The sequence below is a fragment of the Colossoma macropomum genome, unplaced genomic scaffold (genome assembly GCF_904425465.1).
Source record: "Colossoma macropomum unplaced genomic scaffold, Colossoma_macropomum, whole genome shotgun sequence".
NCBI lineage: Eukaryota > Metazoa > Chordata > Actinopteri > Characiformes > Serrasalmidae > Colossoma > Colossoma macropomum.
In genome coordinates, this window is record NW_023494790.1 from 25,692,025 (window position 1) to 25,711,339 (window position 19,315).

At 39.1% G+C, this 19,315-nt stretch overlaps 1 protein-coding gene across 1 annotated transcript in view; it reads right to left on the bottom strand.

Annotated features, from left to right (window-relative positions):
• Window positions 1–4,844: 4,844 nt before the first annotated feature.
• tbkbp1 (TBK1 binding protein 1) overlaps window positions 4,845–19,315 on the bottom strand; it is a 72,868-nt gene continuing 58,397 nt past the window's right edge. Inside the window, exons 6-10 of the mRNA XM_036572788.1 lie at window positions 19,050–19,252; window positions 17,019–17,080; window positions 11,376–11,491; window positions 6,555–7,351; window positions 4,845–5,776 (exon numbers count right to left, since the gene is read on the bottom strand). Of these exons, the coding sequence (XP_036428681.1) occupies window positions 5,645–5,776; window positions 6,555–7,351; window positions 11,376–11,491; window positions 17,019–17,080; window positions 19,050–19,252 (1,310 nt within the window). The 3' untranslated portion in view covers window positions 4,845–5,644. The remainder of the gene's footprint in view (window positions 5,777–6,554; window positions 7,352–11,375; window positions 11,492–17,018; window positions 17,081–19,049; window positions 19,253–19,315) is intronic.

A 19,315-nucleotide genomic window follows, 5' to 3' on the forward strand; every position in this document is an offset into this window, starting at 1 on the left:
AAAACAATGTTAATTAAAACAATACTCTGTAGTACTCAATGGATTAAACTTACTTAACAAATCCATGCAATGGCTGGAGAGCACAGAGAAGTCAGGAAACAAACCTGTATTTTTCTAACTGTGTTATATGTATGTATTAAGAATGTATTAATACTAGAGGCCTGCACAAGGCAAGTTCCCCCCACTGTGTCCCAAGTCAGCTGCTAAGTAATTCGCAGGTGAGATTCACTGTCAGGTACTGCGGTCATTGATGGTTAAACAGCTAACAGGTTGTGGGCTTGTGTCTTGGAGGGGGTGGGGGCATAATAAAAAAATCACTGACTAGTTGCAGAAGTGAACAGGCAAGCAACAAATTAAGCTGCAAGTGTGCTACAGAGAAAAACTTGTAATTACAAGCAGCAAAACACATGAAGCAATATAACATCCTGCAAATAACATATGCATGAAATTTTACCCTTTTTTTCACAACAATAGTTTTGACTTTTTAACCTGTGTTGCGGATTGCATGTTTTGGCTTTAATTTAATTTCAGCTGACTTGTGGATGTCTTATAAAGTAATTAGCTAATGATATAAAGCTGATAAAAAATGTTAGTAGCAAAGCCAAGCTGCTTTGCTGTGTTGCGACGTCATGTGATGCAACAACAGTCATTGTGTGGAGCCATACGCAAGTTTACATGACTTTGTTGAGTCTAAAAAAACACAAAAAATGTACTTCTATTTTGCAATATTGAAATGTGTATTTTTGCATCTGGGTGCATGGAGGTATGATGGGTCTGGAGGCTTTTCCAGCATGTCGTGTGGACATGTCCTACACCAGTGGTGTGGATTATAGCAAATACAGGCAAGAGTGGATGTGGACTATAGGAATAGCCAAAGTAGGCGGGTGGGAGTGGGCATGGCATGTGGTTGAACTGGGCGGGTGCAGGCAAAAATGGTGCTAGGTTTTGCGGGAGGAAGTGGGCAAGAAGTACATTTTGCAGGCACAGGCAGTCATTATTAGTGATTGAATCGGGTGGGTGTGGGCATTAATAATCAGGCCCGTGTGGACCTCTAATCAATATCATTACTGAAAACAAGAAACATTTATATTTGTAATGCTGTTTTATGAATTTTCACCCACTCTTTCTTGCAGATCTCCTCCAGTTCTGCAATATTCTTGGGTCATCTTGCACACACAGCATGTTTAAGATCTTCAGGTTTTCAGTAATGTTCAAGTCAATTCCAAAAGCATTAACTTGCATTTCTTGCAGAAATTCATGGTGGATACTGAGGTATGTTTTGGATCATTGTGCTGTTGTAGAAGCCAGCATCTTTTCAGCTTCTGTTTCTTGACTGATTGTGTCACATTTGCTTTCAGATTTTTGCTAATATTTATTGTAATCCATTCTTCCATCTACCTGTGCAATGTTTCCTGTGCCGCTGGCGCAGGCACTTTCATCAACTGCTGCTCCTTTTTCTCTAAACATACCTTTGTGATTGTAACTAGAGTTTCCTTCCGATGACTCTTCCATGCATGTCATGTTTGTGCAAGCAATCCTGCACAGTAGAATTGTGCACCACCATTCCTACCTAAACCTTTCTGCATGTCCTTTGCTGTCATACAGGGGTTTTGCTTTGCCTTTCCAGGAAGCATACAAACAGTACTATCTGAGAATTTTCTTGGTACTCCAGAACTTACCATGACTTCCACTGTTCTCCTTAACTGCCATTTCTTAATGACACTTTAGGGAGTGAAAATTGTGTGCTGTGTATATATATATATATATATAATCAAACAGAAAGTAACTGTGTATTAACATTTGCAGAATAATTTGCGGGTGAGATTCATTTTCAGTAATTTCCAGAATTGACTGTCGTCTTCTCACAGTAGAAGGATGGACAGAAACACCTATGAATTTTTTTTCAGATCTGAAGCAAGAGTAGAGCTTGATTTTCTCCTATTTCTCAAAGATAAAAGCTTTAAATAGTGTTTATCTGACAGTTTTGGTGGTCTACCATACCTAACACAGTTGTTAGGAGTCACATTTTTTCTACTCTAATTTGAAAAACTCCTGTTTTTTTCACCTTCACCTTTCCCCTTGTGCAAGTGGACTGTCTTATATATAATCACCTCAGAAATATCTCCAGTAGAAAATTTAGATGCTTAAAAGAAAGAAATTTGGCAGTCATGGCAGTGTGTTTGGGCAGTTGCTTGTGTGAATGTTAGTGTCTCTTTGAAGGGTAACAATGTCATTGACAGTTTTGGGAACAGCTTTTGTTGGGAGGACACAGCTGTAACTCATTGGTTTCAAGATTGGAAGGATGGAAAAATTTAAAGCAGTAGAGTGCACAAAGTAAAGAGAGGAGCAAATTAAATACTAATAGATTTGATATCATACTTGGAGGCTTTTGTGCAATTTGTTTTCCGACACTGAAAACTAAATAATTTAATGGCCATTTTGACTGGAAATGATATAAACAAAAAGTGTGGTCTCTGACTTTGCACAGTGCTGTCACCACAATTAATATCAAAGACAAGAAAAATGAGTGCAAGTTCCATTTTATTTACCATAGTATTTACAGAAAGAAAAAAAAATAGGACACATTATGCATTTTAAATCTACTTTTTTATCTTTTTTTTGCAGCGGGGTCCCTCATTACTATCACAAAATATGTCTGTGGTTACCCCTCGTTAGTGTTCTATCTGATTTGTCACAGATTTGGCAAGTTATCACACTGTCCCCTGTGGAGGTTTGAAGCAGTGCACGGTACAGGAGCCATATTCACAAAGCTTTGTCCCCTGAGTTATTTAAGAATATCACAAGGTAGTCACACACCAAACAACAGGCTGAAAGAGAGACCACTAGGAGAAGATCCACAGAGGGCTGACCTTTTTCTGAGTAGTAGGGTCTGAGGAAGAGAAACATCAGCAATAGCTCTTTAAATAACTCCTGAGTGAACTCTTTGTGAATAGTGGCGTAAGTGTTGCTTTGTTTCTTCGTTATAGTTCAGTGGAAAAGGGTGCTAGACTGACTCAAAATGTACATGTGTCATGTGCACTAGTGTGTGATTATGCAGTAATCACTGTATTTGGACTGGTCTGCACGTCATAGCCACAAGATCCTCGTTTTAGCAACATAGTTTAGGCTTGTATATGTGAACCTTCACTTCTACACGTGAGCATGATATGCTTATTTTGTACTTGGTCATCCTTTTCAGTGGAGATAGAAATAGATTTATATATATATATATATATATATATATATATATATATATATATATATATATATATATATATATATATATACCTGATTTTAAAACATCTTTCCAAAGCTGTCTTTGGTTGATTATAGTATACTGCATGTCTAAATCCCCAAACTACCCAGACATCCATAGCTGTCAGTATTAGACTATTTTGATGTCAAGAATTAAGCTATGATGTATAATATGAACTTTAGACCATCAGAATGTGAAGCTGCCTTTCATCATTTACCATTCAGTGTGTTATTAGTTTAGATCAGAAACTTCTACCCCAGCTATCTGACAGCCAGTGTAAAGATTTTGTCTGCTCCTAGCTATATTTGGCTATGTAATTTAGCACTAGGGGCGTTAATGATGTGACCATTTTGTGCTACTTTCCCTCTTTGGTAGCTCGTTAATTGGGTCACTGGGATATTAAGCGCCCTGACTGCTCACGAGGGCCATAAAATCAGACAGCGAATAGCTAGCAAAGGAGGGTTCACGATACAGTGCAGGGCAAACACAAGAAACAGTAGCTGGAAAGGTAGCTAATTAAAATGTTCTGCTTCATTTTTGTCATGTGGCCTCAAGTACAGTATTACAGGAAAACGTGGGATTATTAATCTGCAACTCCAATATTTTCCTTTGCATCTTAACCTTTTGATCTCTCAAAATATCTATCTATATACATAGTAGTTTTACAAGTTAATACACTTAACTGGTTTTAAATACAAGTCAGGTACATTTACAGTACATACATTGAAGCATTTTTGCTAAAAGTGTTCTGTAATTTGGTCAGAAGAATGGACCTCTATTGTCTCATCAAGTGCATCTCAAATGGATTCATGGTATCTACCCGTATGGTTCAGTCAAAAACGTTGTTTTCGTCCGAAAACAACATTTGTGTAGTAAGTGGGCCGCCTGAGCAGTCTATGGAAGTCATAGTGTCAGCCTTGTTAGACGGTAAGCACCCACATCTCTTTTTTTTCATTCATATTTGAAGAGCTTTGATAAATAGGATCCAGTGAAAATATAGTTTGTTGGCTGTTAGAAAGCATCAGAGTTTAGCTTGAAGTGGTTAAAGTCACTTACTGGATATCCAGGTAAGATGTTTCTTAAGCTTCCTCACTTTTCTTCCCACACAGGAAGACAAACAGTGGAGATGCAATTTTGAGTTTACATAAAGTTACATATATATGTGTATAGCTTTGTTAAAGGGAAGTTCTACCAAACTAAGACGTCATTAAGATAGACATTAGGGAATATTCAAAAATAAACAATATCTATAGGTCCTTTTTTGCCTCAGTGTTAGTAATATTTGTAAAGGTAAACTGGATATTAAGGGTTTGTATAAAGTGCTGAAATTCAAACAATATTTTTATCCACTTACAAATGCAGGCATTGGCCAGGTACCTCATATTCCCACTGTTACCATGGCCGCGATGCCCCGCCCTGCAGGACACCCGCTTGACTACAATCAGTGAGTCTTCAAACAATCAGTCAGCAAATAATGTGAACTAACTACATGACCCCTGTATGCACCTCTAGGGTCATGTCCACAATGTAAATCCAAGCTTTGAGGTTCTAAGCATTTTTCCGTAACACTTTTTAAATGAGTCACAGTGTTCAGCTGAGTCGTTAGCAGAGGTGTGTAGAGTAGCCAAAACTCATAACCCAGTGAAAGTACTGTTACTTCAGCAATATGGCAGTCAGGTTTACAGTCATGTGGTTGCAAATGAATAAAATGTATATCATGAACACGGTTACTGCCAAAATGAATAAGAAAGCAATTGTGTTGATGTAACATTTTATTTGTGTGCAACCACTTGACACATTTGAATCAAGAACCATTTTTTCAGTGTATAGAGCGGCATTACCCACTACGCTTCACCAACCACTATGGTTTTGAACAGCTTAATATAAAAAGTGTTACACAAAAGTGTTTTAGACCCTGACCATTTGGATTTACAGTGGCGGAATAAACAATGCAGGATCGTGGGAGTAGTTTATATGCATTATGACTGTTCTATTGGCTCCAAGGACAGTCAGTCTGCAACAGAACACCTACGTTTGTATGTCACCTATGTAGACATGGCACTGCAAAAGAAAAGGAGTGTACTATCTCAAAATAAAAGAAAAAAATTGTGATTACATTATGCTTGGAAGGAGCCTTAAAACCTTCTCAGAATGTCTCTCAGCGTCATTCAAGACAAAACACCACATACACTGCATGCTGCACATCTGCTCTGATTTTACAACATCACAATAATCCTCATTTTATCAGGATCTGGTCTCAGCATGCCTACACCTCCCTGGCCTGCTCTCGTCTCACTTTCAAGGCATCCAGCTAAGCTTATAAGAGCTGTTAATGAGTCTTGGTGTAGATCTAAAGGAGAGTGTTGGGGTGTGACTATGGTCGGGGTGTTAGATCTTGCTGTTCTCCAGGTGCGAGTCGATGTGCTTGATTAGGGCATCGTCAGGGTAACCGACAGGGAAGATCACTTGGCACAGCGGGCAGCTCCTGACGTCACTCTCCTCCTCTGTCTCCATCCACAGCTACACACAGTCCACACACACAATTCAGAGACATTACAACAATAGTACACATCATATTGCATTATAGTAATACAGTTCAACTTCACTTGTACCATGTTACACATTTACTTAAGACCTTAAACTGCAGTTGTTAATCTTATTCAGTTATTGATTTTAAGACTTATTATTCAATAACTACTATTATTGTTATTAACTATAACTATTATTGAACTAATATTTAAGATATAATTAAGAGTGTTAGGAACTTCATTTTGGGCCCACATATGATCCCATGCAGTTTAAAAGGGGTATATTTTACATATTTTTGTATTCTATTTTTCCCCCTACTTGACATGTTTGTTGTTACTGTGCCTTTAAAAGTGATATAAATAAATGATCTATGTTCTGACAGGCTGCCCTGTATTGTGTCTCATTTAGAAAGAAGTAAGGGCTGAAATGTGAAACAAGAAAGTTCAGATCAAAATCCCCAATCAATCAATGTCCCTCCATGTCTTCTGCTCCAATACCCACAAACAGGCTGCAGTAACAACACTCGTCATCACTTCAACATGATAGACTAAACACTGGATGGACTAAACTGCTGTAGGCGGTGCAGATTTTAAATGTATTTAAAACAAGCTGTTTTTGCTGCTAAATTTCCATATGTAAACTGTACATTCTAGGAAGTGAATGGCATGTTTTGAAAGTCTAAAAATCTTTACATAGTCCATCAATTCAAATGCTTAGAGAAACTTAAAATTGAGATATTAATTTCAGGGATCACTGCCTGGTTACTCACATTAATAGAAGGCCAGGACTGGGCATGTTCTGCATGCAGGTATCCAGGCGGGTGGCTCAGAGTGTTGGGCCGAGCTGGAATGGGGAAGGCGGAGCAGGAGGCAGGGCCTCTCATGGTAGAGGCGGGGCCAGAGGCACCCAGTGTCCGCGGGGGACTGATGGGGTGGGGGCAGGTCCAATCCTCCTCGTCCTCTGAGGAGTGGGGCGGCTGGGGGGACGTGTGGAGCGGCGTTGGGCTTGGCTGGGGCTCATAATGCAGATGGGACAATTCTGGGTGCTGGAAAGAGAGCTCCCTGGAGTGTCTTGGGGATTCAGCTAGACCGCCTTCTCCTCCCACGGCCTGAAGCCCAGGCTGTGAGCCTCGTCTCTGGGCTAGAATATGTGGGCTGCCACCGTGTTGTTGCTGCTGCTGCTGTGATTGCTGCTGAGCCTGCTGCTTGTGGTAGCTCTCCACGTAGGGCCGGGGTTTTGGCAGGGTGGAGACGGGGTCCAATGTGAAGCGAGGGGGCCGCTGGTAAGCAGATGGGTCAGCCACCTCTGAGTAGCTGCGGCGCCCTTGAAAGCTAGCCCTCAGGTGGTGACTAGTTGGCCTGCAGGAGTAGGAAGCAGGGCCATCACTGATTTCAGGCAGGGGCGAACGGCGGTGCATATCAGGGGAGAGGCGCTGCAGCACCGGTGAGCGCCTCTGGGGCACAGGGGAGTGCCGCTGCTGGATAGGAGAATGGCGCTGCTGAATGGGGGAATGGCGCTGAGGAACAGGCGAATGCCTCTGGTGAGGTACCGGAGAATGGCGCTGAACTGAACACAAGACAAGAAGAAAAGTTTAACACCGTTTTTATCTTAGCCCTGCAGCATGGCATTTTTAAGCCACTGACTACAATGTTCTCCGACAAATCCCCACAAACTCAAATGCTGGGTTTGGTGTACCCTACCTGTGGACGATTATTAGGAGCTTCTAGAAAGTTTCCACCCATTCCTACTTGATAATTTGGCTCAAAACTACTAAAAAGTAAGAATTCTTAAATAGTTCTTGGCTTGGGCATAGTGTTCTAGGAAAAATCTTTAATAATGTTATAGAACAGGGCTGCCCAAAGTATGGCTTGTGGGCCAAAGTTGGCACGTCAGGATGTCTAAATTTGGCTGGACAGAAAGTTACTCTAACCCCACAATCCTAACCTAACTAGAGAGAATATTTTTATACTCTACGTAACTTATTACTTTTGTTTTTCCATTAAAAACTATATTTTCAAGTGTTTCATGTACAGTAATGTGTTATAAAACTAACTACCTTTTTATTTGACTCAGCCCACCACAAAAATTGCAAATTGCCATTGGTGCAAATACAGGCCTTTCTGACACCTCAGTTTTTAAGAGTGCATACTATTCTGGAATAGTATAAAGCCTGGACTTTATACATCTTATGTTACCTCTGGTTGCGCAAAGTAATTAATATCAAGACAATAACATACCTTGAGCAAACCCCGAGCACTAATGTACTAATGTACTCTTTATTTTACTACCTAAAGCAAAGAATGTTTCAAATGTCAAAGCTGAAACTTAATAAGGGCAAGCATATTTGCAATAACTGTAACTTATCATTAGCATGACTCATAAAACACACACAGACCCCAAAAGATACACTGCTGTCTCTAATGACTTCCTCTTTCCTTCTGCGTTTCCTCTTTTAGACTTCATTGTTTTTCCAAATCATGTGTGGGTGAACCTCTACGTACCGTTCACTTCAAACATTCTAAACATGAACTTTGACCTCAACATGTACAGTAGCAGCATGTTTCTTGTTTAAAAAATGAATATGCATTAGGCACAATCAAGTAAATACGTTTTGCTGTGACTGAAAATTGATAATTAAAACTCAGTCCACCATCTACTAATGTCGTGTGTGGAGCTTGCTGCACTGGTGAGATAGCAATCAGCCATTTAGAGAAATCATCACGTCCATCTATGAATCAGTAGCATTTTTTGTCTATCTCTGCTTCTGCTTTTGGTCTGGTTTCCTATATCAAAGGGGAAACACCATTTATGGTCGTGCGGTTGGGTGCAGAAGTGTTAAAGAGATAAGGGGTGGGCTGTTTATACTCTTCAAGTCTCAAGCAAAGGGCTCTTAAAGCAAGAGTATAAGGGTTGGGCTGTTTATACTCTTCAAGTCTCAAGCAAAGGACTCTTAAAGCAAGAGATAACTAGTGTATGTGAAAAAATCCCATAGGAATCGAGCACATCAAACTTAAGTTTGTTATACTTTTGTGATATACAGAAAAAGTTTGAACACCTGGGCAAATGACTTGTTTTGTTGATTTTCTACAACCTTGTTTCCAAAAAAGTTGTGATGCTATGCAAAACTGAAATAAAAACAGAATGCAATGATATGCAAATCATTTAAATCCTATTTTTAATTCAAATAGTACAAAGACAACATATCAGATATTGAAGCTGAGAAATTTTATTGGTTGTTGAAAAATATGTGCCCATTTTGAAGTTGATGCCAGCAACACATTTCAAAAAAGTTGGGACAGGGGCATGTTTACCACTGTGCTGCATCACCTCTTCTTTTAACAAAGTTCTGTAAGCGTTTGGGAACTGAGGAGACCAACTGCTGTAGTTTTAAAAGTGAAATGTGTCCCATTCCCGCTCAACAGGATTTCAGCTGCTCAACAGTTCAGGGTCTCCTTTGTCGTATTTTTCATTTCATAAATTCAAATGTTTTTACCGAGTGACAGGTCTGGACCTTAGGCAGACCAGTTTAGCCTGGACTCTTTTACAACAGAATGCGGTTTGCCATTGTCTTGCTGAAATAAGCAAGGCCATCCCTGATGGCAGCATATGTTGCTCTAAAACCTGTATATATCATCCAGAGTTAAGGGTACCCTCACAGATGTGCAAGTCACCCATGCCATGTGTACTAATGCACTCCCATACCATCACAGACTCTGGCTTTTCAACTGTGTGCTGATAACAAGCCAGATAGTCCCTCTCCTCTTTAGGCTGGAGGACACAGCGTCCATGATTTCCAAAAAGAATTTCCAATTTTGAATCATTGGATCCAGGATACTTTTCACTTCAGTCCATCTTAAATGAGCTCGGGCCCAGAGAAGGTGGTGGTGTTTCTGGATCCTGTTTATATATGGTTTCTCCTTTGCAGGGTAGTGTTTTAACTTGCATTTGCGGATGCAGTGATGAACTGTGTTCATGGACAATTGTTTTTAGAAGTGATCTTTAGCCCATGCAGTGATTTCCACTCAGCAGTGCTGCCTGAGGACCCAAAGATCATGGCCATCCAATATTGGTTTTTGTCCTTCTCCCTTGCATACAGAGATTTCTGTGGATTCCCTGCATCTACTTATGATATTACATACTGTAGATGATGAAATTCCCAAGTTCTTTGCTGTTTCACGCTGGGAAATGTTTTCCTTGAATTGTTGCACTATTTGCCATGCAGTCTTTCACAGAGTGATGAACCCCTCCTTATCTTTACTTCTGAAAGACTCAGCCTCTCTGGGATGATCTTTTTATATTCAATCATGTTACTGACCTGTTGCCAATTAACTAATTAGCTGTGATTAGCACCTGGTGTTTTTATAACATTACGCAACTTTTAAAAAAAATTTCCATTTCAACATTTGATATGTTGTCTTTGTGCTATTTTCAAATAAATATAGGATTTTAATGATCTGCATGACATTGCATTCTATATTAATTTACATTTTGCACAGCACCCCAACTTTTTTAGAAACATGATTGTAAGTGATATATATATATATATATATACATATATATATATATATATATATATATTTGCTGAGTTTAACATACTGGAAAATATGTATAAAGCAAGTAAAAAGTCTGTTGGATTTACAGAGAATGTACATCGTTGCACATATTAAAGTTTACTCAAAATGTTGTATTCATGTTGTACATACTAAATTTCAGAGGTCGCGCTCTGTAAAAAAAATGGCAAGCAAAGTTTAGTGAACTCCATGCATTTAAAACTCACTCGCTCTGCGAGCAAAACTATGCCCGCTCCACAAGCTAAGCTCCGCAGTATAATTAGGAAACCGTTTGATGGTATGATAAATTGTGATACTGCTCAACCTTTGCCACAGACATGTTTCCACAAAGACAAAGCCGATAAGTGTAATTCCACTGCGACAGTTTTCTGTCCTTGAGACTGCCCCCGGGAGGCGGGATTTCCCATTTCCAACTAATAAAACCTAACTACTTTCATGTTCTTAACACTGAGATGAGCAGAATTTAAATCCCTCAAGACCGAAATTATTTTAGAAGATCTAAAGATGTTCAGAAGAGGAACATAAATCAATCCCGTAGTATATACAAACTGCATATTTGTAAACTGCACAACCCTCCATTTTTCATTTTTTCAGTGTAAAATGTGATCTAACTTTTACACAGACCTCATTTTATGTTTCATTTTTTTCCAATATGTTAAATTCAGCACATAAACAGCGATTGTTCATTAAAATGTGCAGACGTGTTCTCTGAGGATGTGTTAACTTATTTTCACTTCAAAAAAAAAGTCATTTGACCAGGGGCACCCAAACGTCTGCATGCGACTATAATAGAAAGGCTATATTATGTAACACATCGATGGGCGCATCACAGTCTAAATCATCATTAGGGCTACCTGTCTATTGGAGACGCTTATTATAAGTACACTGCTGATGGAAGTACAATCGATGCAGTGAGGCACTCTAATGAGTCAATGCATCATTAATTCATTCTCAGTTTCACTAAATGACTGTATACATTACGGCTAGAACGGTTAAGAACGTTGGTGCCTGTTCAGTACCTGGACTGGCCTGCTCTTGCGAGGCTTTCCTCAGGATTTCTGTCTGTTTGGCACTGAGTGCCTGCAGCTTGCCAAGTTCCTCAGTCAGCTCTGTGTAGGCCAGGGCCAGATTCACCCTGAAAGAGAAAGAGAAAGAGAGAAAGAGACAAAGAGAGGGAGAGAGAGAAAGAGAGAGAGAGAGTGCAAGGGAGCGAGAGACATAGAGAGTGAGCACCAACATGCTGCACATCATCCAATTCACTACGTAACAGGCACCTAATGCAGTTGAACGTTGCACTTTTGGGACGTTATAGACTGCAGTAACACAAAACATGACTGAAAAAAAAAAAACTGAAAAAAAGGAATTCGCCATCATTGAGTCAAAAGTATTGAATGTAAGTGTCAAGATGGCCCATTTTTCTTTGAAACATGTTGACATTGCTTCCAATACACTGATATGGGAACCATTTACATATGTGACGTGAGTCTGCCAATATTACTGGGGAGCACAGTTTCTCAAATCTCTATCAAAACAACTGACTCTGCAACCCTTCACCATGGAAACAATGCAGCCACACAACCATTTTCGATTTGCTTAAAAAGCCTGTCATCACCGATACTTAGGCACAGCAAACCATATTTAACAACATTGTTCAGATTACACTGTTCCATTTAGCCTCCGGATTATGTTAAATTGAGAAAGCTTCCATCAGAATCTGACAAAATCGTACATAATTGCCTTCTCAGAAAATGAGCTGAAAGCCAATTTAAACTTAATATGTTTCTTTATAACCATCTTTTACTTTAGCTACACTATAAAAAAACAAACAAACAAAAAAAGAAAACAAACAGAAATCTTGATCATATGCAGATAAGTATGCCCACTTAGTACAGTGTGCCTTGATAGTGACACGAACCACTGTCTACCACTCACTTCTATCTTAACCCAAAGATAAACTGTAGATTAGGGCACACATGACAGCCACGAATCAAAAATAAGAGTAAGAAAAAGGGGAGATAAGCGCGAAAGGCTGTGGTAGACTGAAACTTCGTCTGTCATCAGATCGCCTTTATCTGATCACATCCACACCAATTTCACACAAACCACCACTGCTTGACTCTAAAAAGATGCTTCTCCACTCATAGCTTTACGATGGTGTCAGATAAGGTGCAGTGGGGAGAAATACAGACTGAGTTGGTGCGTAAGCAAGTGCAAGCACGCAAAACAGCATGCTCTTTTTTCCCCTTTACAAACATGTATTTTCACAGAAGGTTAATTAAAGTAGTTGAGAAACTATTCATTATGGCACTGTAACTAGCCGTCAGCATTTTCCTACAGCGCATTCACCTCAATTAGAGTGTGCTTTTCTAACTAACCACTGCGAATATTCATGAGCGTTCTCACTAGCAATAAATAGACAACAGTCACATGCAGCATGTATAAAAAGGGTGGCAGTTTTCCTGTAAAGCACAGTAAAATACCATGCATTCATTCTTTTTATCTTCTATACTTGGTCTGTCTGTACTATAGAATATTATGAACTATATTCGATTCATCAATGTGTTAGCACACAAAAAGCTCTATATTGCATTTAATTATTTATTGCCTTTAATGTCATTCATTCATTCATTCATTCATTCATTCGTTCGTTCATTCATCCATCTATCCATTCACACGTCCAAAATTTCAGTTTTTGCTGAAATAAATTAGACACATTTGAGGGAAATGGTCAAACGTAAATTCACTACAAATGGAAAATAGGAAGTATATAACATTGGTTCGCGCAACGACAGATCTCATAGGGTTAATGAGGAAGTTCATATGCGCCAAAAACCACGAAACTGCCCGAGTGAGTGAGTCACAAACTTTCATGGCCAAAACTGAACCTCAAGTGCACGCTCAAAAGACTCAAAAGAGGAACACTCGCATTACAGCTATTAAAAAGCTTCAGCCTATCTGAATAAATTCTGTGTCTCCCAGTTTTATATAATCACGCTTTCAGTCAAACAAATACTCAGAAACGCATTCATATTCATGGCACTAGTCCTAGCAGCAAAGTGCAAAAACAGGCCAAACTAGACCCCGGACTAAACACGGCGATCAGTGAACTTTCGAGTTCCTGTGTGCTGCCGGCCCCAGTGAGCTGTAGCATTATATATTCTTACCATGCTGCTCATGACATGATGTCCCCCCGCTGGCTGACCTGGCCATCTGGACATCCCCACACCAGTATAAGTGGTCATGCTAAGTGTGAATGGTAATGGCTCTCTGTATCTCCTATCGTTACAGGTGCCAGGCCAGGAATGCATTCTATCAAGCTCTACTGTCTGAAGACCCACACTGTATGGAACTCTGGGGCTTATTGCTTAACGTTTTAGACAACGTGTGACTTTTCTCTTCACACTTCTACACATACTGACTGATACACACACATATACGTGCACACACACACACACAGTCTTCTAAAAGCTCCACTTTGAAGGCATCACCTTTAGCTTAGAGCACCTTGAAGTCTCTGAAAGTGTGAACTCCTTCCGATAAATGTGTAAAATGGTGTGCTACAGAGGAAGCTGGTATGATGACAGGGTCAGAAAATTTCTCTCTAATCCCAGTGAGCACAGTCATGGGTGTGTGTGTGTGAGAGAGAGAGAGAGAGAGACAGAGAGAGAGTGAGACAGAGACAGAGGGAATGATCTACAGATTACAGTTGAAGAGTACAGAGAAACTGTACTTAAGTGTAAGTATGGGTACAGTGTCAAAACATCACTCAATTAAAAGTGGATGCACTGAGCCAAAATATACTGGAGTGAAAGTCAAAGCATTTCTGCATTTAAACATAGTCAACAATCTAAAAGTCAAAAAGTATCAACATTTAACAAATTCAAGCATCCAAAAGTCAAAAAGTATCAATAAATTGATTTTATTTCTGAGACTTTATGAGTTATAAACTTTGCATGCATTTATGATGTGATACGGTCACAGACAACACATTGCACCCATTGTATCCCATGCCGACTTTTGAGATCTGTAATGAGTATAAAGATCGAAACTAAAATGTAAAGAGTAAAAAATATGTTCCATGTATATTAGACACATCTTTCAAAATAATACTTAAGGCTGAATTCCACCAATTATTTTTCAAATTTCTGTATAATTCAGCCACTAACATGTGAGTCATTCAGAGTGGATTCATGTGAAATTGCAAAGAAACTTACTGACTCAAATTTCTTCACTGTGGTTGTATAGGAACCAGGGGTTGTGATGTCTACAATGCAAATGTAGCCATTTTATTTACCATCTGAAACCACCAGCGAACCTACACCTTAGCTGAGTTTCTATAATGTAATGTTGATGAGGGTGAAATAGTGATAAATCTGAAATTAGCTTTTCCATTGAGGACCATTTTGCCTTAGAATCCCTTACATATTCATGTATTTTAAAGTATGTTTGCAGCCAAAAATATCATACAGGTTTTTGTGAAAGAGCTTTTAGAGGGATTAAACTCTTCAAATGTCTGGTTCCTATCATCACCACTATAAACAGTTCCAACTGTAGGTTTCTCTACAACGGCACATTTCATTTCAAACCACTTTGAATGACTTTGTTTACATCTTAACAATTTACTTATTTTGAACAAATCGGTGAAATTCCTCTTTAAATATAGTAATGAGTACAATCAGTTATAAATCTGGCACCCCTGCTGACGATACCAATCATTTTAGAAGTCTGTGAGTGGTACCATTTGACTGCATTTGTATGTATGTGTCTGTTAGTGTGTGTATGTGTCAAGTGCATATGTAGGCATGCATGCCAGTGCATTGTGGCACCTTTGAAAGAATATTGATGATTCTACAGAGTGTGTATGTGTGTGGGAAGGCATATGAGTGGGCTGCATGAGCTGTGTCTGACCTTTGCCCATAAACTAGAGTTTAGAATATTTGTTTACTTGACACTGACAAATGTTGCCTCACAGGCTGCATATCTTACTTCGCTGAATAAAACATGAATATGAAATTATTCCAACAAACCCAGTTAGCACAGCCCACACTCCATACTATACATTCTCTACAAGAGCCCAAACAAGCAATCATGACAGCCCGGGTATTATTATCCAAAACAGAGAGGAAGAGAGAAAGAAAAAAAATCAGGACAGTTGGATGATAATAACTGAAGAGCGCATGAAAAAAATGAATACAGTAAAATGGATGGGGAAAAAAATACAGCCTACTTTTAAACTTCAAAGGTCCAACTTTCATGACAGCTCCTTAGTGACGAGCTCACTGCTGAAGAGCATGTGCTGCTGGAACCAGCTGTGTGAGGAAAGCACTTTCTACTGACGGAAGAGCAGTTTCTGTATATGACATGCTGTGATGTGCAGAAAATATGCTAAATTCACATCGTTTAATCATATCATCGCTGCCAGAACAAAACAGCAAATTTCCAAGAAAAAGACATTACAGAGAAGGAAAAAATGTTCTAAGCTTTTGATGTAAGATAATGTAACAATAACAAGCCATTTTGCAGCATTTTTATTGGCCTATTTGTCTTGAAATTTTGACACTGTATAAACAGCTGGCATTTACAATTAAGCAAAAAAGTGAAAAATGACAAAAAATGAGAAAAGTTTTGTTCCAACACTATCATCTTAGCAGGTTCATTCAGTGATTATATAATATATATGTATTGTGTAACTAAGTGACTAGGTTGCCTTAAAATTGCACTGAATGTCAAAGAATACGTTTTTTTTAAGACACTTTTCTCACAGCGGGCTTTTCTAACTGTTTTTCTTTTTGCAAAGACTTTCTGTAAAGTGGTAATATTAAGCTTTTGATGAAAGTGATAAAAGCAGCAGTGAGGCTTGTCATGAAATAAATCACGATGGAAGATTTTGCGATTTAATCAGTTTATCTCTTTTGTGGTCTGATAAATATTCGCCAGAATTCAGTAGCTTGCGTGACTGTGACAGGAAAACCTTTTCATGTTTTGATTTTTTTCCCCTCAGAATCTCCAACACTTCAATAAATCAAGGTCACATAAAAGCCAAAAAGTTCTTAAGTCAACAACAAGGCAAATTAGCAGGGATTTTTGCAGCAAGTTTTGGCCATTTACATTAAATGCCAGCACTTACAAGAACTGGTGCTGCGATTCAGACAGAGAACGCAAAGAGAGAGGGGGGAGCCGCCTGTGAAACTCTGAGACGAGCGAGATGGAAAAGGAGTAGGCTTCTAGATACACATCTCCGCTCAGTGTACTTTCAATTCTCTAGTAATTTCTCCATCCTCAGCGAGCAAAGACTGGGCTTTAAAACCGCTGGGTAGATGAAGAAGTGGAGTGGAAGGGTAGAGGACGGAGAGAGAGGAAGGGGGTGTGAGGGTGTGAGGGGGTTACTGAAGGGGGAACAGAAGGGTGTTTTTTATAATTGCTTGTGTGTGAAACTCACGGAAGGAGAAGATCTTAAACTGCTGCGGCAGCGGCTTGATGGTTAAAAGTACTCTTACTTTTCTCAGAAACCATACTGCCCTCTGCTGCTCAACGTCAGGTTCACCAGGGCATCTGAATATGTAACAAATCACTCAAACAAAGACTGAAATGACTACATGATGACTCTATACAGCAAATCTGAGTGAACAGAGTGCTCTGCAATAAGGATTGTATTTACTTACTGTTCGTCTCCCACCTTCTTTATCCACTCCACGTCACACTGGGCACAGCTAGAGCTCACCTCCTGCCCCACACACCAACACAAGAAACAGATATAGCTCAGTCAGTTATAGTTATGTACATATATGTGTGGGGGACATCTTTGGTTTCACTACAAAAATGATATACTGGCCAGTGAAAACATTTTAGTCACTATACTTAATATTTCTCATTACCAGATTGTTATTAGAGCATTTTACTTGTTTTACATCATTTTATCTAGTAAAATCTGCCATTATAATTTCATTATATAAAATGACTTAAAACAAGTTAAAATGACTCAAAATCAGTTGAATAATCCTATATCATATAACATTCTAAAAATTTTATAATAAGAAATATTAATATTACCCCACTGTAGATGTTCTGTATGTGCTCATCTTGTCTTTACTTGACATTCAAGTGCAAATCTACTAAATCTATCTATTATGCAACTGAACTGTATTGAATGTAACAGATTGTAATAAATATAATCCAAAACCTTAACCCAATCCTGAACCTGACTCTAACCATAACGCTGTTGAGTTTTACCAGATAGGTTGTTAACAATTTAAGTATCTGTAGATCATCTATAGGAGGCTATTAAAATAATAGATATACGATATAAATTTTGCAGTGATTACACAAATATTTTATTAAAAAAAAACCTGTAAAAAATCGTCAGCACGTCGTTAGCACGTCTTCAACCTCAGGTGGCTGAGGAGGTTTGGCATGAACCCCCGCATCCTCAGAACATTTTACACATGTACTGTGGAGAGCATTTTAACAGGCTCCATCACCACCTGGTATGGCAACTGCACTGCCATCGAACAGAAAACATGCAGAGGCTGTTGCGAACAGCCTAGTACATCACTAGGGTCCAGAAGGAGGCACAGAAGCATAAAGTCCAGAACCAGCCGGTTCTGAGACAGTTTCTTCTCCATCAGCTGCTGAACATTACACCTCTAAACCATGTCCAAATGTGTACAACTGTATATAGCATAACTTTTATTTCATAACCTATATAACTGTTACAAAAACTGTACAATACTGGTGTATATTCATGTGTATATTTAGAGTCTAAGGTGTATGTATATATTTGTATGTACTTTTAATATATTTTTGTATTTAAGTACTACAAGGGAGTGATGCACCTAAGATTTTTACTCACCTTCGCACCTGTGTAATGTGATGTGATAATAAACGTGACTTGATAAATGTCATTTAATTTTGACTTAATTAGAATCTGCTGCGTTTGGAGAAAAAGGCATTTTGTTTATCCATGAAATTCTTTAGAATTCTTAAGTTTTTTCACTATTGCTGACACATATTCACCTCTTTCATGAAAATTTTGAAAGTGCACATTAAAAATCCTGAAGAGAAAAGGCTGAAATACAAAGGAGTGTAAATATTGGAAAAACAAACAAATAAATACGCTTCAGGTTTGGAAAGGTTGGTTTATCACTAAAGGAGAAATGCTGGATGGTTTTTTCGAATGTGTGGTAGCATCGCAGGACAAAAACTTTCCCGATCTGATGATGCAATCTAACGACAGCAAACATGGTGGTAGATGAGAATCATCCAAGCTACATCTAGAATGATGTTTGCAGGTGTTCGGTGGGCGATGGAGAAGTGGGACAGTGACTTAAGCTCTCACAAAATGTCTCTGAACTGTTAGGGCTACTGTCATATACCCATGACAGAGGACTGTCAGAACTGCTCGACCAAGAGCTACTAAGGGTTTGAAGCCCGTCAAGACTCTTGTTTCGTATAGTAGAGCATAAGCTAGTGGTGTTAACTTCAGGAATTTGTGCATAACAGCAGCTGATGGATACTTTGACTAATAAGCATTTTTTGTTTCTGTTTCCCTTCAAATTTGCAAAACATTTTGATGGAAGCCCAGCTTTAGCAATGACTTTAGCAACAGACACTGGTTTAGGGATGACTATGTATTTGACAAATTTGGATGCTTTTGACCTTTAATTGCCCTTTAAAGTAGATGTGTGTGTACTGACCTGTTGTCTCTGGTTATTCTGAAGCTCTCTTAACTCTTCCTGCAGTCTCTCACACTCTGCTTTTAGCTCCTCCTCCCTCTGACATGCCCCCTGAGCCTCATGCCGCGCCCCTTCTAGCTCCGCCTCCAGCTGCTGCAGTTTGAGATCGGAGAGAGTATCCAGACTACGGGAGCTCTGAAGGGTCAAAGCTGGACAGTCCAGCCCTGGTGCAGAAAACACACATGCACACACATGAAATCAGCTGTTTGCATATTCAACAGTAATCC